Raw genomic sequence first — 17,408 nt, forward strand, 5'->3', positions numbered from 1 at the left:
ATTACTGACAGGTGGTGGTGCTTAACTCAAAACCACAAGCGGATACTCGGGCGCTGCAAAGAAAGGAAAGCGCAGAGGCTTGGAAGGGAAGCAATCAGAGAAGCAGCAAACAGGCAAACCCAACAAAGGCAACAACAGCACAACCCATAGACTGCCATCAGAAAGACAAAAGCACCAGACTGAATCTGCCATTTGGGTGAGGGGGGATTACTGCGGGTAATCTGTAACTAAGTAACGGGTAAAGCGTGGGAACGGGGAAGCTATAAAGTACCATGTAAGCTATGCCAAGCCAACCCTGGCTTTGTCTGTACTTATAGTAGAGTCTCGCTTATCCAACATAAACGGGCCGCCAGAACGTTGGATAAGCAAAAATGTCAGATAACACACAGTAACAATTGAGTGCAGTAAAAAAAAAAAAAAAAACGATCCGCTGCGCCTGTTGCAATCGATTTTTGCGTTGCAGTGCTACCGTCAGGAGAAACAAGGAAGTACACTCACGCTTGCAAACAAGTGGCACACTTTTCTCGTCACCAATTTATGCGTGTTGTTTTTTTAGGGGCATTGGATAAGACGGAATGTTGGATAAGCGAAGGTCGGTTAAACGAGACTCTACTGTACTTACGTTATGCTTGAGTAAACTTCTTTGCTGAACACACGTCACAAGAGTTTCTCTGAGATGAATGGGGTAAACCTTACAAAGCGTACATGTCAATCCAGATTGGGAGGTTCTGAGGAACTGGGTGGTTGCAAGGCTTTTTGGACCCAAGAGCCTTCAGGACTATGACTCATGCCTTCATCACTTGCCCTCGCAAGCAAGCATGGGGCTGCTCTTAAAAAATTAATAAAAAAAAACCCCATCAGGACTGTAAATGGACAAAAATACGATGGTGCAGCTGCTAACAGGAAGAAGTACAATCAGTACTATTACTACTAATTGAGTAGTAATGAGTCCAATTCAAGGTGCTAATTATTACTTATAAATCTTGGTACCCTGATACTTAACAAGACCATCCCTCCAACTCAGCGCTAGCCCAGCTTATGCATGCATCCCCAGAGAGTCTGCTAAGTATCCCCACTCTTTCTGAGGTAAAAATGGTGGGGGCCTGGAGATATGGCTCCTTGGTCATGACTACCACAGTATGGAACATGTTGTCCCGAGGAGGCCTTACATTGCTCACCTTCTGTAAGGCTTTAAAAACTCTACTGTTCTGATCTGCCTTTGACACGGACTATGGACCTAGACTTCTTTGCTGGGCATTATGGACTTGTCTAATGATTCACACTCTGGATTGGAGCAGCAGGGCTCGAGAGGTTCTGACTTGAAACTCAGGAGTCAGCAACGTCTCAGATATCTGCAGATGAAGCTCAGGAAGTGAGGAACCTGTTGGAGGGTGAGCCTGCAGGTCTGGAACAGTCAGGCAATGTCACTTGCGGAAGAAGCACAGCAACAGGATAAGTTGCCTGATGTGTAAGCCCTTGCCCCCTGCCTTCCCCAGCATCAAGTAAGTAGAACAAAAATGCTCAATGAGACTCTTCAAAAGAATGAGGCATGACTGAAGTCAGTGCTGTAGGAGAAGGGCTTTTTCCTAAGTCTGACCTCTTGCAATTGCTGGCACAGGACGGATAGTTTGCCAACCATAAAAGGAACCCCTCCCTTAACTGCAGCCTTCACTATGCAGCAGTTACTAGCTGAATTTGAACTGAAGGCTCAGCTGTCACAATCGGCAATACAGACTGCCATACCATATCCTAAGTGTCATGCCGTGTTTAAGGTGTTGCACTAGAAGCTGGGAGACCTAGCTTCTTGTCCACCCCCAGCCACAGAAGCTCACTGGGTGACTTTGTGCTAGTCACTCTCTCAGCCCAACCTGCCTCTGAGGGTTGTTGCTGTGGGAAAAACTAGGACAGAAGCAAGCACTATGTATACAGACTCCTGTACAAATGGCAGGATTAGATTAAATCTAATACATAAATGAATGTCCTGTCTCAGTACTTGAGAAATTTAATGACACTCTTAGCCAGGCTCCTCCTCCTTTTTTTGGCTCCTATATGCAATCTATATGTGAGCTTTTGTCTTGCTGACTTCCCTGCACACCAGTTTCAAGTTGGCTTCATATCAGCCTACTTTCAGGTTCAGCGGGTAAATGGGTTACTTTCTTGCTGCTTCCACGAAGCCCACTGTTATCTAACTACTGTGAATTTGTCAGGCGCTTTATGTCTGAAGTTCCTACTAAATTTGCCATGGGAAACCATCGCATCAAAAAGCTACAGTAGGGAGGCTTTCTAGTGGCTGAATATGGGACTGACTTCAAGAGCTAGATTGGAATGAGGTTGCAGGGATAGATCAGTTCCAGGAGGGGCTTGCAGATGACATGCTGGATGAATTAGCTAAAGTGGAATACCCCTCCACTTTGCAAAATTTAAGTAATCTGTGCTTGCAACTTGATGGGCACCTGGACCAATGTGATCACGTCTCCATCCAGTCTTTTCTGGAAGCAATATAGCCCCAGGCTCCAGCTGCAAGAAACTTCGTAAGTATCATCATACTAGCAAGGATGGTAGATAGCTTTTTGCTAGTTAAGGGCCTAACACTTCTTGTTTGTTAAGCCATTCTGAGTTTATGCAAGTGAATGATGTACAAGTGATTGACTGAATACATGAAATGTGTATAAATATGCATCTGAATATACAGTGGGGCAAAAAAGTATTTAGTCAGCCACCAATTGTGCAAGTTCTCCCACTTAAAAAGATGAGAGAGGCCTGTAATTTTCATCATAGGTATACCTCAACTATGAGAGACAAAATGGGGGAAAAAATCCAGAAAGTCACATTGTCTGATTTTTAAAGAATTTATTTGCAAATCATGGTGGAAAATAAGTATTTGGTCAATATCAAAAGTTCATCTCAATACTTTGTTATATATCCTTTGTTGGCAATGACAGAGGTCAAACGTTTTCTGTAAGTCTTCACAAGGTTTTCACACACTGTTGCTGGTATTTTGGCCCATTCCTCCATGCAGATCTCCTCTAGAGAAGTGATGTTTTGGGGCTGTCGCTGGGCAACACGGCCTTTCAACTCCCTCCAAAGGTTTTCCATGGGGTTGAGATCTGGAGACTGGCTAGGCCACTCCAGGACCTTGAAATGCTTCTTACAAAGCCACTCCTTCGTTGCCCGGGCGGTGTGTTTGGGATCATTGTCATGCTGAAAGACCCAGCCACGTTTCATCTTCAATGCCCTTGCTGATGGAAGGAGGTGTTCACTCAAAATCTCACAATACATGGCCCCATACATTCTTTCCTTTACACGGATCAGTCGTCCCGGTCCCTTTGCAGACAAACAGCCCCAAAGCATGATGTTTCCACCCCCATGCTTCACAGTAGGTATGGTGTTCTTTGGATGCAACTCAGCATTCTCTCTCCTCCAAACACGAGGAGTTGAGTTTAGACCAAAACATTCTACTTTGGTTTCATCTGACCATATGACATTCTCCCAATCCTCTTCTGGATCATCCAAATGCTCTCTAGCAAACTTCAGACAGGCCCAGACATGTACTGGCTTAAGCAGGGGGACACACCTGGCACTGCAGGATTTGAGTCCCTGGCGGCGGCATGTGTTACTGACAGTAGCCTTTGTTACTTTGGTCTCAGCTCTCTGCAGGTCATTCACTAGGTCCCCCCATGTGGTTCTGGGATTTTTGCTCACTGTTCTTGTGATCATTTTGACCCCACGGGGTGAGATCTTGCATGGAGCCCCAGATCAAGGGAGATTATCAGTGGTCTTGTATGTCTTCCATTTTCTAATTATTGCTCCCACAGTTGATTTCTTTGCACCAAGCTGCTTGCTTATTGCAGATTCAGTCTTCCCAGCCTGGCACAGGTCTACAATTTTGTTTCTGGTGTCCTTCGACAGCTCTTTGGTCTTGGCCATAGTGGAGTTTGGAGTGTGACTGTTTGAGGTTGTGGACAGGTGTCTTTTATACTGACAACAAGGTCAAACAGGTGCCATTACTACAGGTAACGAGTGGAGGACAGAGGAGCCTCTTAAAGAAGTAGTTACAGGTCTGTGAGAGCCAGACATCTTGCTTGTTTGTAGGTGACCAAATACTTATTTTCCACCATGATTTGCAAATAAATTCTTTAAAAATCAGACAATGTGATTTTCTGGATTTCCCCCCCCCCATTTTGTCTTTCATAGTTGAGGTATACCTATGATGAAAATTACAGGCCTCTCTCATCTTTTTAAGTGGGAGAACTTGCACAATTGGTGGCTGACTAAATACTTTTTTGCCCCACTGTATAAGAAATGGAGGATGAGGGAATCTACTTATTTTCAAGTTTATATCATTATACATACATTAATTTAGCTTAATAATATTTTACTACTGGCCTGACCAGGTTTTGGAGTATCACCACTAGTATACCTCTTAAAAGCAAAGTGTGAGCTTTAGCCTGAAACTATCTACTTATATATAGGCAGCTGTACACTGAAAATAATTTACAAAAAGCACTTTAGAATCCTTGCAAGTGTGAGCCCCATAGCAATCTACTTATTTACTGAAGAAGCCATTGTTTTTCAGCTTTCTTCTGATATAAGAAATATAGTCATGACAGAGAGATAAACATTTGAATGTAAGTAAGGAAGATAAATCAAATTAAGGATAGAGACAGAAATCTAGGAATAAATATAGGAGATTAAAGTAGAAATAATGCTTAAATATCAAAACAGGAAATAAAATAAAAATAGACCTTGAATACAGCAACAGTAATAACCACAAATGTCACAACTGCATTGATAAAAGAAACATTTATTTTGATATAATAAATCTTGCCATGAATTAAAGAGCACTGTAGGAAATGTCTCCTCTTGTTTGTGGTCTGAGCCATCTCTCAAAGGAACCCATGGCATTTGCTGGGAACAGTGAAAGCTGAACTCACACTCAGAAAAAGGGAGGCTAGACCCTGAAGGGCAAGGAGTCTACATGAAATGGCTCAGATTTTCTCCTCTGATCCTTACCCACAAACCAAAGTTTACATCAAGTCAGAAATGGATAAAGAGGAGGAACTGGTAGAGGCAGAGGTAGAGCAATAGACTATAAGAACAAGCTCCCCAAAAGCCCAAGTACAGCAGCCTTTAAAGCAGTGTTGTCCAAACTTGGCCACTTTAAGATGAGTGGACTTCAACTCCCCAACATGGCTGGCTGGGGAATTCTGGGAGTTGAAGTCCACTCATCTTAAAGTGGCCAAGTTTGGACAACACTGCTTTAAAGTATTGTTAGGAAAGGAGATGACAGTCTCGGCAGAAGTCAATGGAAGTAGGTGGTTGGCTTAGTCAATACTATGAATTTGTTGCATTTATACCCCCTTCCTACAATCCCAGAGGACTCTTGGCAGTTTCACAAGAATACAAATGTAAAAGACATTTACATCCAATAGTGCCAAACACAAGGCACACCAAACCAAAACATCCCAAAACAATTAAAAAAGACATGGAAAAAAATCCAAGTTCTTCATTTAATTTCAAAAGCTCCTGAGAAGGAAGAAGACAGTTTTACCAATGTGCATGATAAACACATAAAGTATCACTGCTGAAGGCTTGGATCTGGAAACAAGGAATCTCCTGATAGGAAAAGTATAAGTGCTTCCCATTGATCTCCTTACAGGAACTGTTCTTCTTTCCTATTGCAAATTAAAGGCTCAAACAAAGAAGGAGCCTTAAATGTGGCAGGAGTTATTAAAAGAGCTTAACCACTGAGAGTTGTGAGATGCAGCAATGTAGAAAATAGGGAAACGTGGGCATCTCCCCAAAATAAAAGTTGTAATAAAGCAGCTAAGGTTAGACGGTAACCTATAATCCGTTTCTCTTACAGGAAATTGATTTAACTTTAGGACATCTATGAGACTTTTAATTAAGAGAGTACTGGTAAACAGTTAGTGAAGAGAATAAAGACTAGAGTGCTCCTGTTTTGAAATAATGAATAAACTCTTATGTAGGGTAAGGGCTCACATCTTTACTAGAGAATGCCTACAGCAAATGGTCATTCCTTAAATGTATAAACAGCTTATTCTCCTGGTTAATGGGTCTTATTGGCAGGGCATTTGGGAAGAGATTATATCAAGCCCTAAACCACTTTATTGGCCAATGATACCTGAAGAGACCAACCAATATTGCTACAATGTTGCAACTGCAATACTGTCAACTGGTTAAAAGAAAGGGACTCCAATATAAGGCACCCCATGATCAGGGTTCTTCTGATCCCTGTAACCATTTTAAAAGATCACATTATATGTAGTAGGCCTGATCTCTAAAACTAGCTAGGGACATTAATACATAATGGTAATGTGTATTACCACCCATGAGTCCAAAGCACTTAGGACAGGCAACAGCAAAGAAAATTGATGAAAAAATTATGAAGTCTTTAGCAGGGTGGGGATCCCTCAAGAAGTCCTTACAGATCAAGAGACAAATCTTCAGTCAGCCCTCATCTTTATGCTGACTTGGAAGTTCAGAATCAGCCTAAACTGAAGACTTGATGGAGCATATGACTTAAATCTTAAAGAAATATTGGAATTGGAATACCTAGTTACTTTATCTTTTTGCTTATCGAGAGGTACCACAAACATCTAGGGGCTTTAGTTCATTTGAACTCCTTTAAGGTAGATGGCCCTGAAGTACTCTGGACATTGTAAAAGAAGGATGGAGAAATCGGTTAGCAAATCCCCAAGAATATCATCAAGTATATTTTGGAACAAAGAAAGAAATGAAAAAGATATAACACAATTAGATCAGGAATGTTTCAGTTATGTCCAAGAAACCCAGAAAAGGGTGAGAAAGTGGTAGAATAAGGAGAGAAAAAGAAAGACACCAAGTCCTTCTACTATTACCTAGTTTAGCAGGCAAACTCCATGTCAAATGGTAGGTATTTATCAGTGATAAGGAATGGACCAGTAGATTGTCAATTTTACCTAATCCAAGTAAAATTAACATCAATCATGTGAATAACTATGGATGTATATAAATGGGAATTAAACCCTGTCTTAGTGGTATTGAGCCAACACAATAACATCCTAACAAGATCAGAGAAAATCCAGATTAACTCAGAGTTAACTGCAAACCAGAAAATTCTTTTAAGATTTTGAAGACATGTTCACAGATAGATCAGGAACAACTCATCTCACCAAGCAATCAACATATATAAAGGAAACACTATACTTACCAAACCACTCATATGGACTCAACAAATGAAAAACAGTAATCCAGGACTGTGTGATGGCACATAATCTTATAATCTTACAAGTTTTGGTGATGGACAACCTTTTGGTCCATCACCAAAAAGGACGCAGTGTTTTTACATTTCTTTGGAGTGGTGGATTCAAGTCTTAAGATTGCATGCTGATATTGCTAAAGTCTTATACTGTGACAGATTATTTCTTCTATTATCTCAGAACTGCCGATGTTGTTCAGAACAACTCTTCAGGGTTTCAATTATATTTTTTTCTCAGCCCTGAAACTGGACCTGGAGCTTTCTGCATCCAATAGACATCCTCTAACATTATGCTGTATGTGGCAAGGAGGAGTCACCCAAAACTTTTTAATCTTACTGGGATTCCTTCCAACTGTATCTTTTGGTTCAGTATCGTTCAAGTGGTATTAAAGGCCAACACATCGAGTTACCTCTTTCATTAAAAGCCTAAGTAGCAATTTCCTACTTGAACATATAGAGATAAGTGAGGCGAAATGGAATTCAATTACAGCTTTATTTTTCTGTATTGTTGTCTCCAATTATTTGTGAAAAGACTCATTTTCTTGTCAAGAGATTTTGTAAATTCCCTTTTTCCTTTACAGCCTGCATGCCACAAAATGATTGCATTTTAAAGAGATATCAGCTGAAGAAAGTTGGCTAAGTTGTTTTGAATGACTAACTTACAATGATTGCAATAATCAAGGCAACCAGTAAGAATGTTCACGTGGAATCAATAAATATTGCCTATTATGTGATTACGCGGGATCTTCCTTAATTTTGTATATCTAAATACTGCCAAAATCTACCAAACTGGTCTTTTGACATCAGCCCATTTACTCTTTATTCCTTGTGCTGCCTTCACTTCTTTCCATTCCAGTTTGACACCAAGAGCCTTTTCCTCTGGTTCAGGATCTTCTCTGACCATTCCACTAGGCTTTGCAACAACAATGGGCAGTGGGCCACACTCTTCACGGAATTCTACCACATAGAGACCCTTCTTGTTCGCTAGGCTTTGATGAGTGTCCTGTTGGGACAATACAAAGAGAGGATTTTAGTCCACAGAAATATCAATTTATCAAATTGCAAAATTTAGTAAACCAGTGGTTTCATGGAAGCTAAAGGCCAGCCTTAGCTGCTAGTTCTAAACTGCTCTTTACTGTTTTTAGTATCAGAAGCAGTATCTCTTAGCCTTAGCCTTAACCCCAAGGCAAGACAGACATGACAGTTTTTTGTAAGGAAATGAAGTGATCCTTTAGAAATCAGTAAGAATTATGTATGAAGCAAACATTTGCTAGGATGCAGATAAGCTCAGGTTTAAAATACTGTGAGACTTTCTATGCTAATAAAAACTAGTTTCACAGTGCTAAAGATTGATTCAATCCTGTGATCTGTATCAAATAAGAGTGCATCCAATTTCAGTTGGGCCCCAGTGTGAAGCAGTCTTCTTTATATTACTTTTTTCAGAAGAAGATGAAAAAGGCCTGTCCAATTTCAGACACATAGATTTGGGAACTAGTCTCCTTTAAATTCCACTCCCTCTGCCCCAGAACTGATTGTTGGTTTTAGACAGAATTAGATGACATTTGCAAATACGGTTGCTTCTTCTATTTGCTTATGTTTCAGGCAGTCTTTAAAAATTTGAGATAAAGAACTCTACCTCTTCCTGTTTGCTTGGCAATCCCTATGAAAATGACAGCTATTTTAGAGTTGCCATTTGGCAAAAAACCTGATAAATTACAGGACACGTGCAGAGCTTTAGGCAGCAAACTTCTTTAAATCTGGTATTTTTAGGAGATGGACCTATGCTGGTTTGCCGACATTTTTTTCTGTCCCGCTTTGTGGTTTGGGGTATTTTCTATAAATTCCTAGGCACTTTCATCAGGAATTAAGCAAGTATGGCTGGGGAACTTTGTACCCCCTTCGGCTGCACTGTTTTTTGAAATATCCAGCACTCACACAGAAGCGGTTTTAAAAGCAACTGCCAGAAACTGATCTCATCTGTTTTACTTCCCCCATCGCCACCCTACTTAGCACATAATCTAACAGTGATCTCAATTTATATAATTTTGTAGAATCTGAGGGGCTGGCTGAAGAGAAGAAAGGGAGAGAAAAGCAAATGGAAAAGATGTGCACAACTTATAAAGAAAGAAGGGGAAAAAAAGAACCATGTCAAGAAAGAAAAAGGGGTGTGTGGAGAAGAATCAGACTCAGCCATGATTAACCAACTGTTCAAGAAATTAACAACATAAATCATAGTGTTAAATTAAAAATTCCAGCAATCACATGAGAAAATGGAGGAAACAAAGGAGGAACTAAAAACTGAAATTATGAATATAGCAAAGAGAGTTTTAGCCTAAACACAAGAGATATCAAAGTCAAAAGAAAGACAAGAAAGTCTGAAATGAGGAGTGGAAGCTCAAGATTTGAAAAGTTAAGAAATGGAAAGAACAATATGCATTCTGCTTTCACATATAAATAGCTTGTTGCATCAGCCAATGGACCATTTAATCTAGCAGCGTCTGTCACACCAGCTTCTGAATTAACTTCATAGTTCTTCAAAACTATTTTGCCTATTTCTCATAGTAATGTACTGGCATTCTAAGCAATAAATGAGATCCCCAGATTGATTTCCACCATTACAGATTTTCTTGGGATAAAAATTAGCTAGGAGGTTAGATGAACTTTAGATGATTTTTCAGACATGTGATAAATATTAAAGAAAGCAAGCAACCCATTCAGAATGCAAGCTCTACAAAGCACAAATGAGGCTGAAGAAAATGCAGCAAAATTATAAAGCTGAAATTTGTTTGCTTGAAGATCCTTGGATTATAAAGGAAATGAAAGCACTCCCCCAACAAAACAAAACATAACCCCCCTCAAAGGGGGGGGGGAGAAATCATAAATGAATGGTAAAAGCAGATGTATTCCAAATAGAAGGCCTCAAGTTTAATCCGAGGCATATTTCATTGATAATGGATCAGATAGTAGGAGATGAGAAATATCTCTACTTGCCCAATACCCAAGAGAGACTGTCACTCAAGCTGTTAACACTGGGCTACAATGAGGAACATAACTTTTTTATTTGGCCTCTGATTGTCTTATCAGGGCAAAATCCCTAATCGATTTAATTTCATTCACCTTTACATTGTATCAACATTGGTGTTGTTCTTGTTCCGTGCCTGCCTCAAGTCTCAGCCATGGCAATATTTTTAAGAACAAATACAATCCGTGTCTGGATTGTAAAAAAAGTTTTTTAATAAAGATTTCATTGGAGAAAATTTTCATACTCCACTAATCATGGTTAGGAGATTGAGAAATGATTTTAAATTTATTTGAACATTCCCTCCCTGTACCTTCCCACTGTACTATGGCAAAGCACAGTTCCTAAAATATCATTAAAAATATAGGCCAAAGCTAATATTTTTAACACAGTGATAAACATGTTTTAGTCACCCACTGTAATTTTTACCTGATTAGCTAATCCCTTAAAGAGACATGTAGTGAGATTCAGTAAATTATTGGATCCATAAATCCTGGCGTACATGTCTTTAATCCCAATCAGTTTGCAGATCGTGATGATAGCACGGTGACAGCGAAGACCATACCCTGTGAAAAATAATTTAGTAAGATTCAAATAAAAATTGCAATATTATAAGCAGCTGCTGTTAAATCAAATCTAACAACTTACTTGAGGAATATATTATTAGGGGCTATCTACAACAGCATATTATTGGAAGCAGATTTGCTAAGGGTTTTCACATTTTTTAAACTTCTAAAGTTATAAATATGAACTTGAAATACTAGACATTGATTTATTACTTAGAAGAAAAAATAGCACAAGGTTCCATTTAGAGTACTAACTCAGTTTGTGCCCACTGAACATTGTATGACTTCCTCTGATACGGATTAATTGTCTTAGTTGAAGGGTATCAAGGTATCTCAAATTTGGTACATTCATACTTTTCTTTATACTAGTATAGTTTGCCCATTCCAACATTTATTATAATTACATACAAATGAAGTTTTATTATGTGATTGCCATATATAAAACCAAAGAGTTAAGCAACTGAATTGGGAATACTTAAAATAAAAATGTTTCAAGAAGTATGGTAATTTTAATTGCAATTGTTCTATCAAACAATTGTAATAAAAATGGTCATGACTTAAGTTCCATCTCAGTTTTTGCAGAAGGAGGTCATAATTAAACTGATAAGAGTCCTTTGTAATGTTTACCTAAGTTAAATTTACTACTTCATGAAATTTATTTAATTCAATTTTTGACTGACATGTATTACTTGCATTTTTAAGAAAAAACGAGCATATCATCTGCAAAAAATTAAATGTTCTATTTTTATTTTAAGATCTTGAATATTCCTATTCTTCCTAATATTTTGTTGATGTTATTGCAATTATATTATTATAAGATCAAACAAATGAGGTAAGAATGGGTATATTTGTTTAGTATACTATTTATCTTAAAAATGTCTACATGAGAAGGCTACTTAAATGTGATCAAGGGAATATTCTTAATACAGGAAGCCTAGTGGCAGGCCCAGGATGTTCTGCATTTCCTAAAACTATTTACACAAACTGCTGGACTCACCACGACTATGTATAGTTTCAGCTTAATTCATGCATCAAAGGAATCTGGGAGTACACTTATTATGTCTCACACAAACTGAGCAATTTTGATTTGTTAGAAATTCAGTTTTCAGTTGAGACTGAAAAAATGATCCTGCCAAAGGTCTTATATACAGTATATGTTATTTATGGCATTAAATTTAACTCTTGGTAGTTTCTCAAGAGATCACTCAGATGCAATTATGCCAGCAACCTGATTCTTTCTCAGATCATGAAATCGAAAGATCTTGATCCTTATGACTAGAAGACACATCTGAGAGCATGAGCAGTATCTGCTGAAACTTCAGAAGGAAGGAGAGTGGTGAATCAAATGTTCAGTGATTGGGAGTGCTGGGATTCTAGTGCTCATACTTTTGGCCATGAGAAGCAAAAGAAGAATGCGTTGTGCTAGTTACTTAAATTGCATAATAGATATAGTTAGCAGGAATCAGGATTTTTTAACACAATTGAATTAATTAAGCAAAATTTTCAGTTGTTAAACAGAGGAGATGTAGTTTTGCATTCCTTCAAAGGAAGTTAAGTACAAAAGGAGCTAGCAAAACTGAGCTATAGTTGGACAAGCTGGTTTTAAAATGAAATGCAGAATACTTTTCTTTGTAGAACATTACACTTATTTTTGATGCAGATATTCTATTGTCACTTTTATTTAGATTTATACAGTCCTCTTATATTTTCCAACAGAAACTTGCTTCATGTAATTAGGCTTATAAATCTTTTAAAAATCCAAGTGTGATCAAACGTATTTTATTAAAAAGCTATGACTGCAGGGCAAGCTTGTCACTCAGCAATTGGAGAACAATTGTCCATTTCTCATGTCAATAGTAGATGTGCAACTGATTAAATGAAAACACAGAGATAACTAACTATATGCATAGCAGGACAACATTTTTATCATCGATTCTTCCACAAGTAAATATTGTGCCATATGTTACTTTGTGGCTACAGCAGACTTAATCCAAGCTTCTACTCACAGAATTTAATGGGAAATTAAAGCCACTCAGTTGAATAGGTCAGTCTGCAATCCAAATTGAATGAATCTAAGTATTAGCTGACTCTGATACAGATAATACTATGAATGTTCCCCACACAGAAATTCCCAATTTCTATGCCAATTTCTTATTTTACTCACCTCTGTTTTGCTTCTTCATCCGAATTGTTGTTTTATTAAAAGTGGTTGCAATATCATGGAAAACTAAAATAAAAATAAAATATTGCTAAACATGTATTTTGAATTCCCACTGATTTCAATACAACTTGAACACATTTACTGCTTTTTCACAGACAATCTACTTCCTACACAGAAAGCAGTACAGCACAGGAGGTGGAAACATTTTCACTTGTTGAGTGTACACTGCTCTGAAACCTGTCTGAAAAGCAATTTGTACAGTATAGTATTTACATTTTTTTAAATAATGGCAGCAGAATAAAAAGCTGAAGTATTGATTTTCTGGTTCTGAGTCTTAAGAAAATAGAAAGCTTTTACTTTTCCATTACTGGGGTAACATAACCAGGAAGGTAGTTTGGGACAATCTACAAATTGGTGCAATCAATTTATGTTTGTGTGTTTCATCTGAGGTGGCTAATTCAAATGTGTTGCAACTAGTTACCAAGCATCAAAAATTCTTGGCATAATCTGAAAGAAAGGGCAAAATAACCTTGCTAAAACTAATCAGATGTTGGTATTCTCAGGGGTGGGAGAGGAAAGTGCCTAGAGAATTCTGCAGACATCCCTCTGAGCCCCACAACATTTTTAAATGATCCTTGGAAAAATTCATGCAAGAGGTCTTATTTGGGTATGAGACTGAATAAAACGGCTATTCATTCAGGTGCCCCCCCCAAAAAGTTTCTGATGGTGCATATTAAGCAGTCTAGTTCTGCAAACTCTTGAATCTTGGATTTTGAGACAAAGAGACAGAAGAAATAAACAGCTTTGTAATATCTGGGAAAAATACTGTAATCATCTCACTTTTAAAATTTCAATTAAAATGTAATTCTAATTCTTACTTGTATGATCTTCATATCTTTCAACATACTGTAAATGGCGAACAGCTTTGTTCTTTGCCTGGGGAAAGGAACATTTTAAAAAAAATTAGAACTGATTAAGAAAAGGTACTAACTCAATTTTAAAGCTAAGTCACAGGAATGATAAAAGGAGAAAACATTAAACTTACTTCTCTGCATAATTATAAACTACAATCTAATACTTAAATCAATTAAAAGAGATCAAAATGATAGCTGGAAGTACTATGCTTAACAAATACTTCCAGTTTATTTAACAAGGGACGACATTTTAATAATATGGGTCATAAAAATATTAATTTTTGTTAGCCTTCCTTAAGTCACCAGGAGGCAATACCTTCTTCAACATACATGACCAAGTGAGGGACTAATTCACAAAGTCTGGTTTAATCTAATAAAGATAGATTGATATTCAAGTGAAATGCCAATCTTAAAATGTCAAGTCTGAATTAAGGAAATCTTAGTGTTCTTGGCCTAGAGCTCAGCAGGAAGATGTGAAAAATAATTATGATACTGAAAAACAAAGAAAAGAGATGTTTAACTAATTCATCTGGAAAAACTGACTTGCAACACTTTTTTTTTCAAGAAAAGGAAAATTAAAATGGCCTGTGGAGAGTAAAAAAGCTCCAGTTATATTCCTTCCAATGTTAGCTCAAAATGAAAAAGGTTACATGCAGAAAGTTAGAGAATAGTTGTATATAATATTTAAAATCTGTATACAATTGTTAGTTTCAGTCACTTCTGAGTAAGTTTTGAATCACAAATTGGCTTCAGCTGAGAAGCCTGATCTGGTTCTTTCCTAAGCTTTTGATAGCCCATGGTTTTCATAAAAATGTAAATAAATCAGTTCTCTTATGAATGACAAGAAGAGACTGGCTCCAGCTTGCTTGCTTGCTTTCTGGAGATTTTTGGCAGGCTTGGTCTAAGAGAGCTAAGAGTGGTGGTAGGGACTTTATTCCGCACAAAGGGAAGCACAAAACATCTATGAGCCATTGCACTTCACTGTGAATGCAAAGTCACAGATACTGAGCGCGTGACAAATGACATCATCTTCCAGATGGATGCCCTTCCCTGCCTTTTAAAATTCTGAAGTCCTCCAAATCTGTAATTTGAAATCACTGAAGTTTCTTCAAACAGGCAAGGGGGGGGGGGAAGGGGTACACTCTGCAGAAGAGCCTATCTATCTTTTGAGTACCAGCCCATGTGCAGTAGTGGGAATTGACTGAATCTTTGCAAGCAAGTGGCAGCAGTGAATAAGGGAGAGATTCAAGAATACTTTCTTGAGTAACAGGGGCTTCCTATCCACGCCATTGTATCTATCTTGCACATTTTCATAGACAATTCATGGTCCTTATTATTCCATGAATGATGTCTATGGAATTTGTGGTGGGAGGGACAAGATATCCAGCTTAATGGCAGAGCATGTATTTTGCACACACGTTCAGTGTTTGCCAAGTGCAGATAAAAGCAACCAATAGCAAGTGATGAGAAAGGCTGTTAATCAGAAACCCTGATCTGAGATATTTTTTAATATGATCTGAGATATTTTTTAATATTTTACAAACATCTGCCCAGAAGGCTAGAATCACAACATTGTAAAATCATGGAAGTAAAGACAGACTTTAATAACAATTGATGGTGTTCGGCTTTTGCATTACATACTTTTCTTAATGCGTTCTTCATGTGGGATGCTTTTCCCAGAGCAAAACCTGATAGATACAAATGGACTGTTAGAAGACAAATACCACAAATGGAAACTTGCAAAAAAAATGTGGAAACTCCTATTTATAGCACCAAGGTTCTTTATACAGTACCAAGGTTTTTCCCGTATCTATGTAATACTAAGGTTCTCTTCCAGTTTCCCCCAGTGGACTAAGAGCTGCAAATATATCCAAGTAACTAGAAGGCGCAGATGGAATTCTTTCTATCCCAGCGAAAAGGCTTACTGAATTTCAACAATGCTTCCTTCCACCTCCCCCAATAAATTTGCCCTTGCTTCCTTGTTCAATCTGTGGTCCACTTTTTGTTCAGCAAAAGTCTGAAAGTCATAAGGATTTTTTAATTATATATTTTTATTTTTTATTATAAATAAGAATTGTCAGCATGCAAAAATTACAAAAGGTAAAGGAATCTAACAGAAAAATATGGCTAATTATATTAGTTTTGTTGCTGGGCTGTATTATATTTTTATTCTGAACATAAACAGGCCCCTGATGCTGAGCTTTACAATCTGGGCTGCGCTGCTGCTACAAAACAGATTATTTCCAAGAAGACTGTTGACAGATTTAGAAAAGCTTCCTTCCCTGTTTCCTCAGTCTTTGCCAAATTTAGGCAGTATTGTGTTGTTTCTACATTTCTATCCTAGTAAAGAACCTCTTTCTTATTCCTTGGTAATTAGCTCATATATGACATATATCGCACACATTTAAATTCTACAAGGAGAAAGAAATTGGGCAAAAGCAAATAATGGGGCTATATTAAGGCAAATGGGAAAAAATAATGAAAACAGCATCATAGGTGAGATGAAAGCTGAAGAAGTCTTAAAAAAAATAGGAGGAAAAAAATCTGCAGAGCTGCTGCTGGCCTGATACCACAGAGTGAAGATACTGTAGTCAAAAGCTCATTTATGTGTCTACCTTTTTCAGTACATGCTTATATCTGAAGTGAAGATTTTAATAGAGAGCAATCTGCCCTACTGCTGTGAATAACATCAGTTTTCAACCAAGCTTGCTTAATAGGAACAATGACAATCTTATTACATACGGGAAACAGCATCAGCACAGGCTTGATGTGAATAATATTCAAGGAAGGAGGTCCACTGCAACACACATTCAAGGTTCAAGGTGTCTGCTCAACCACGCCCAATGCTATCATTTTGCAACCCTTAAAGTTACTGTGATCTCAGCACAGGGTCCGGGAAGTTAGAGCAGAGACAACCAAGCTATTTGTGCTCTGCTCTAATTCTAAAGATGCTTGTCTGCAGCAGTGTCTCCCGAATGTTAATACATTCAGCAAAAGGAGAATTCTACCTCTCTGTGGAAGGATTATCTATAGCTTCCACTCTCTGAGCCACCTATTGGAGGACAATTACTTACCAGCAGATCCTCTTCCATTTCCAACAACCACAAGGGCGCTCATAGATCTTTTTCGGCCTTCATTTGCAGTCATGTTAAATACAGGTTTTAGCTGAAGGAAAAGATAGCAATTAATCTAGTCAATTCAATTAGATTGACTTCATAAGGTATATACTTATTTTTTTTTAAAGAAAAAGATGGCCAATTCATTATAGTAATTTAAGCTTTTGTGAGTTTCTTCCCCCAATGATTTGAGGTTGGGGGAGGTTTGACTGCAAGACTCTTATACTGCTTTCTTGAAGTAGAAATGAGATCTTTCTGGTCTTCAGTATATTACAGTTAATACTTAGGCTTTACTCTTTCCTTTGGTTTAGTTTATGTTCACTTGAACTAGTTTTGGTTTGGTTGAAATTTAATTTATTCGTATAGTTTTA

At 37.9% G+C, this 17,408-nt stretch overlaps 1 protein-coding gene across 1 annotated transcript in view; it reads right to left on the minus strand.

Moving 5' to 3' along the window:
- Positions 1 to 4,788: 4,788 nt before the first annotated feature.
- MRPS5 (mitochondrial ribosomal protein S5) overlaps positions 4,789 to 17,408 on the minus strand; it is a 41,392-nt gene continuing 28,772 nt past the window's right edge. Inside the window, exons 6-11 of the mRNA XM_088148612.1 lie at positions 16,996 to 17,086; positions 15,563 to 15,609; positions 13,886 to 13,943; positions 13,011 to 13,073; positions 10,710 to 10,846; positions 4,789 to 8,264 (exon numbers count right to left, since the gene is read on the minus strand). Coding sequence (XP_088004738.1) covers positions 8,043 to 8,264; positions 10,710 to 10,846; positions 13,011 to 13,073; positions 13,886 to 13,943; positions 15,563 to 15,609; positions 16,996 to 17,086 — 618 coding nt within the window. The 3' untranslated portion in view covers positions 4,789 to 8,042. The remainder of the gene's footprint in view (positions 8,265 to 10,709; positions 10,847 to 13,010; positions 13,074 to 13,885; positions 13,944 to 15,562; positions 15,610 to 16,995; positions 17,087 to 17,408) is intronic.

Source organism: Python bivittatus, unplaced genomic scaffold, assembly GCF_059951505.1.
Source record: "Python bivittatus isolate LINGU-HERP-01145 unplaced genomic scaffold, Pbiv_v1 ctg000020_np1212, whole genome shotgun sequence".
Lineage (NCBI taxonomy): Eukaryota > Metazoa > Chordata > Lepidosauria > Squamata > Pythonidae > Python > Python bivittatus.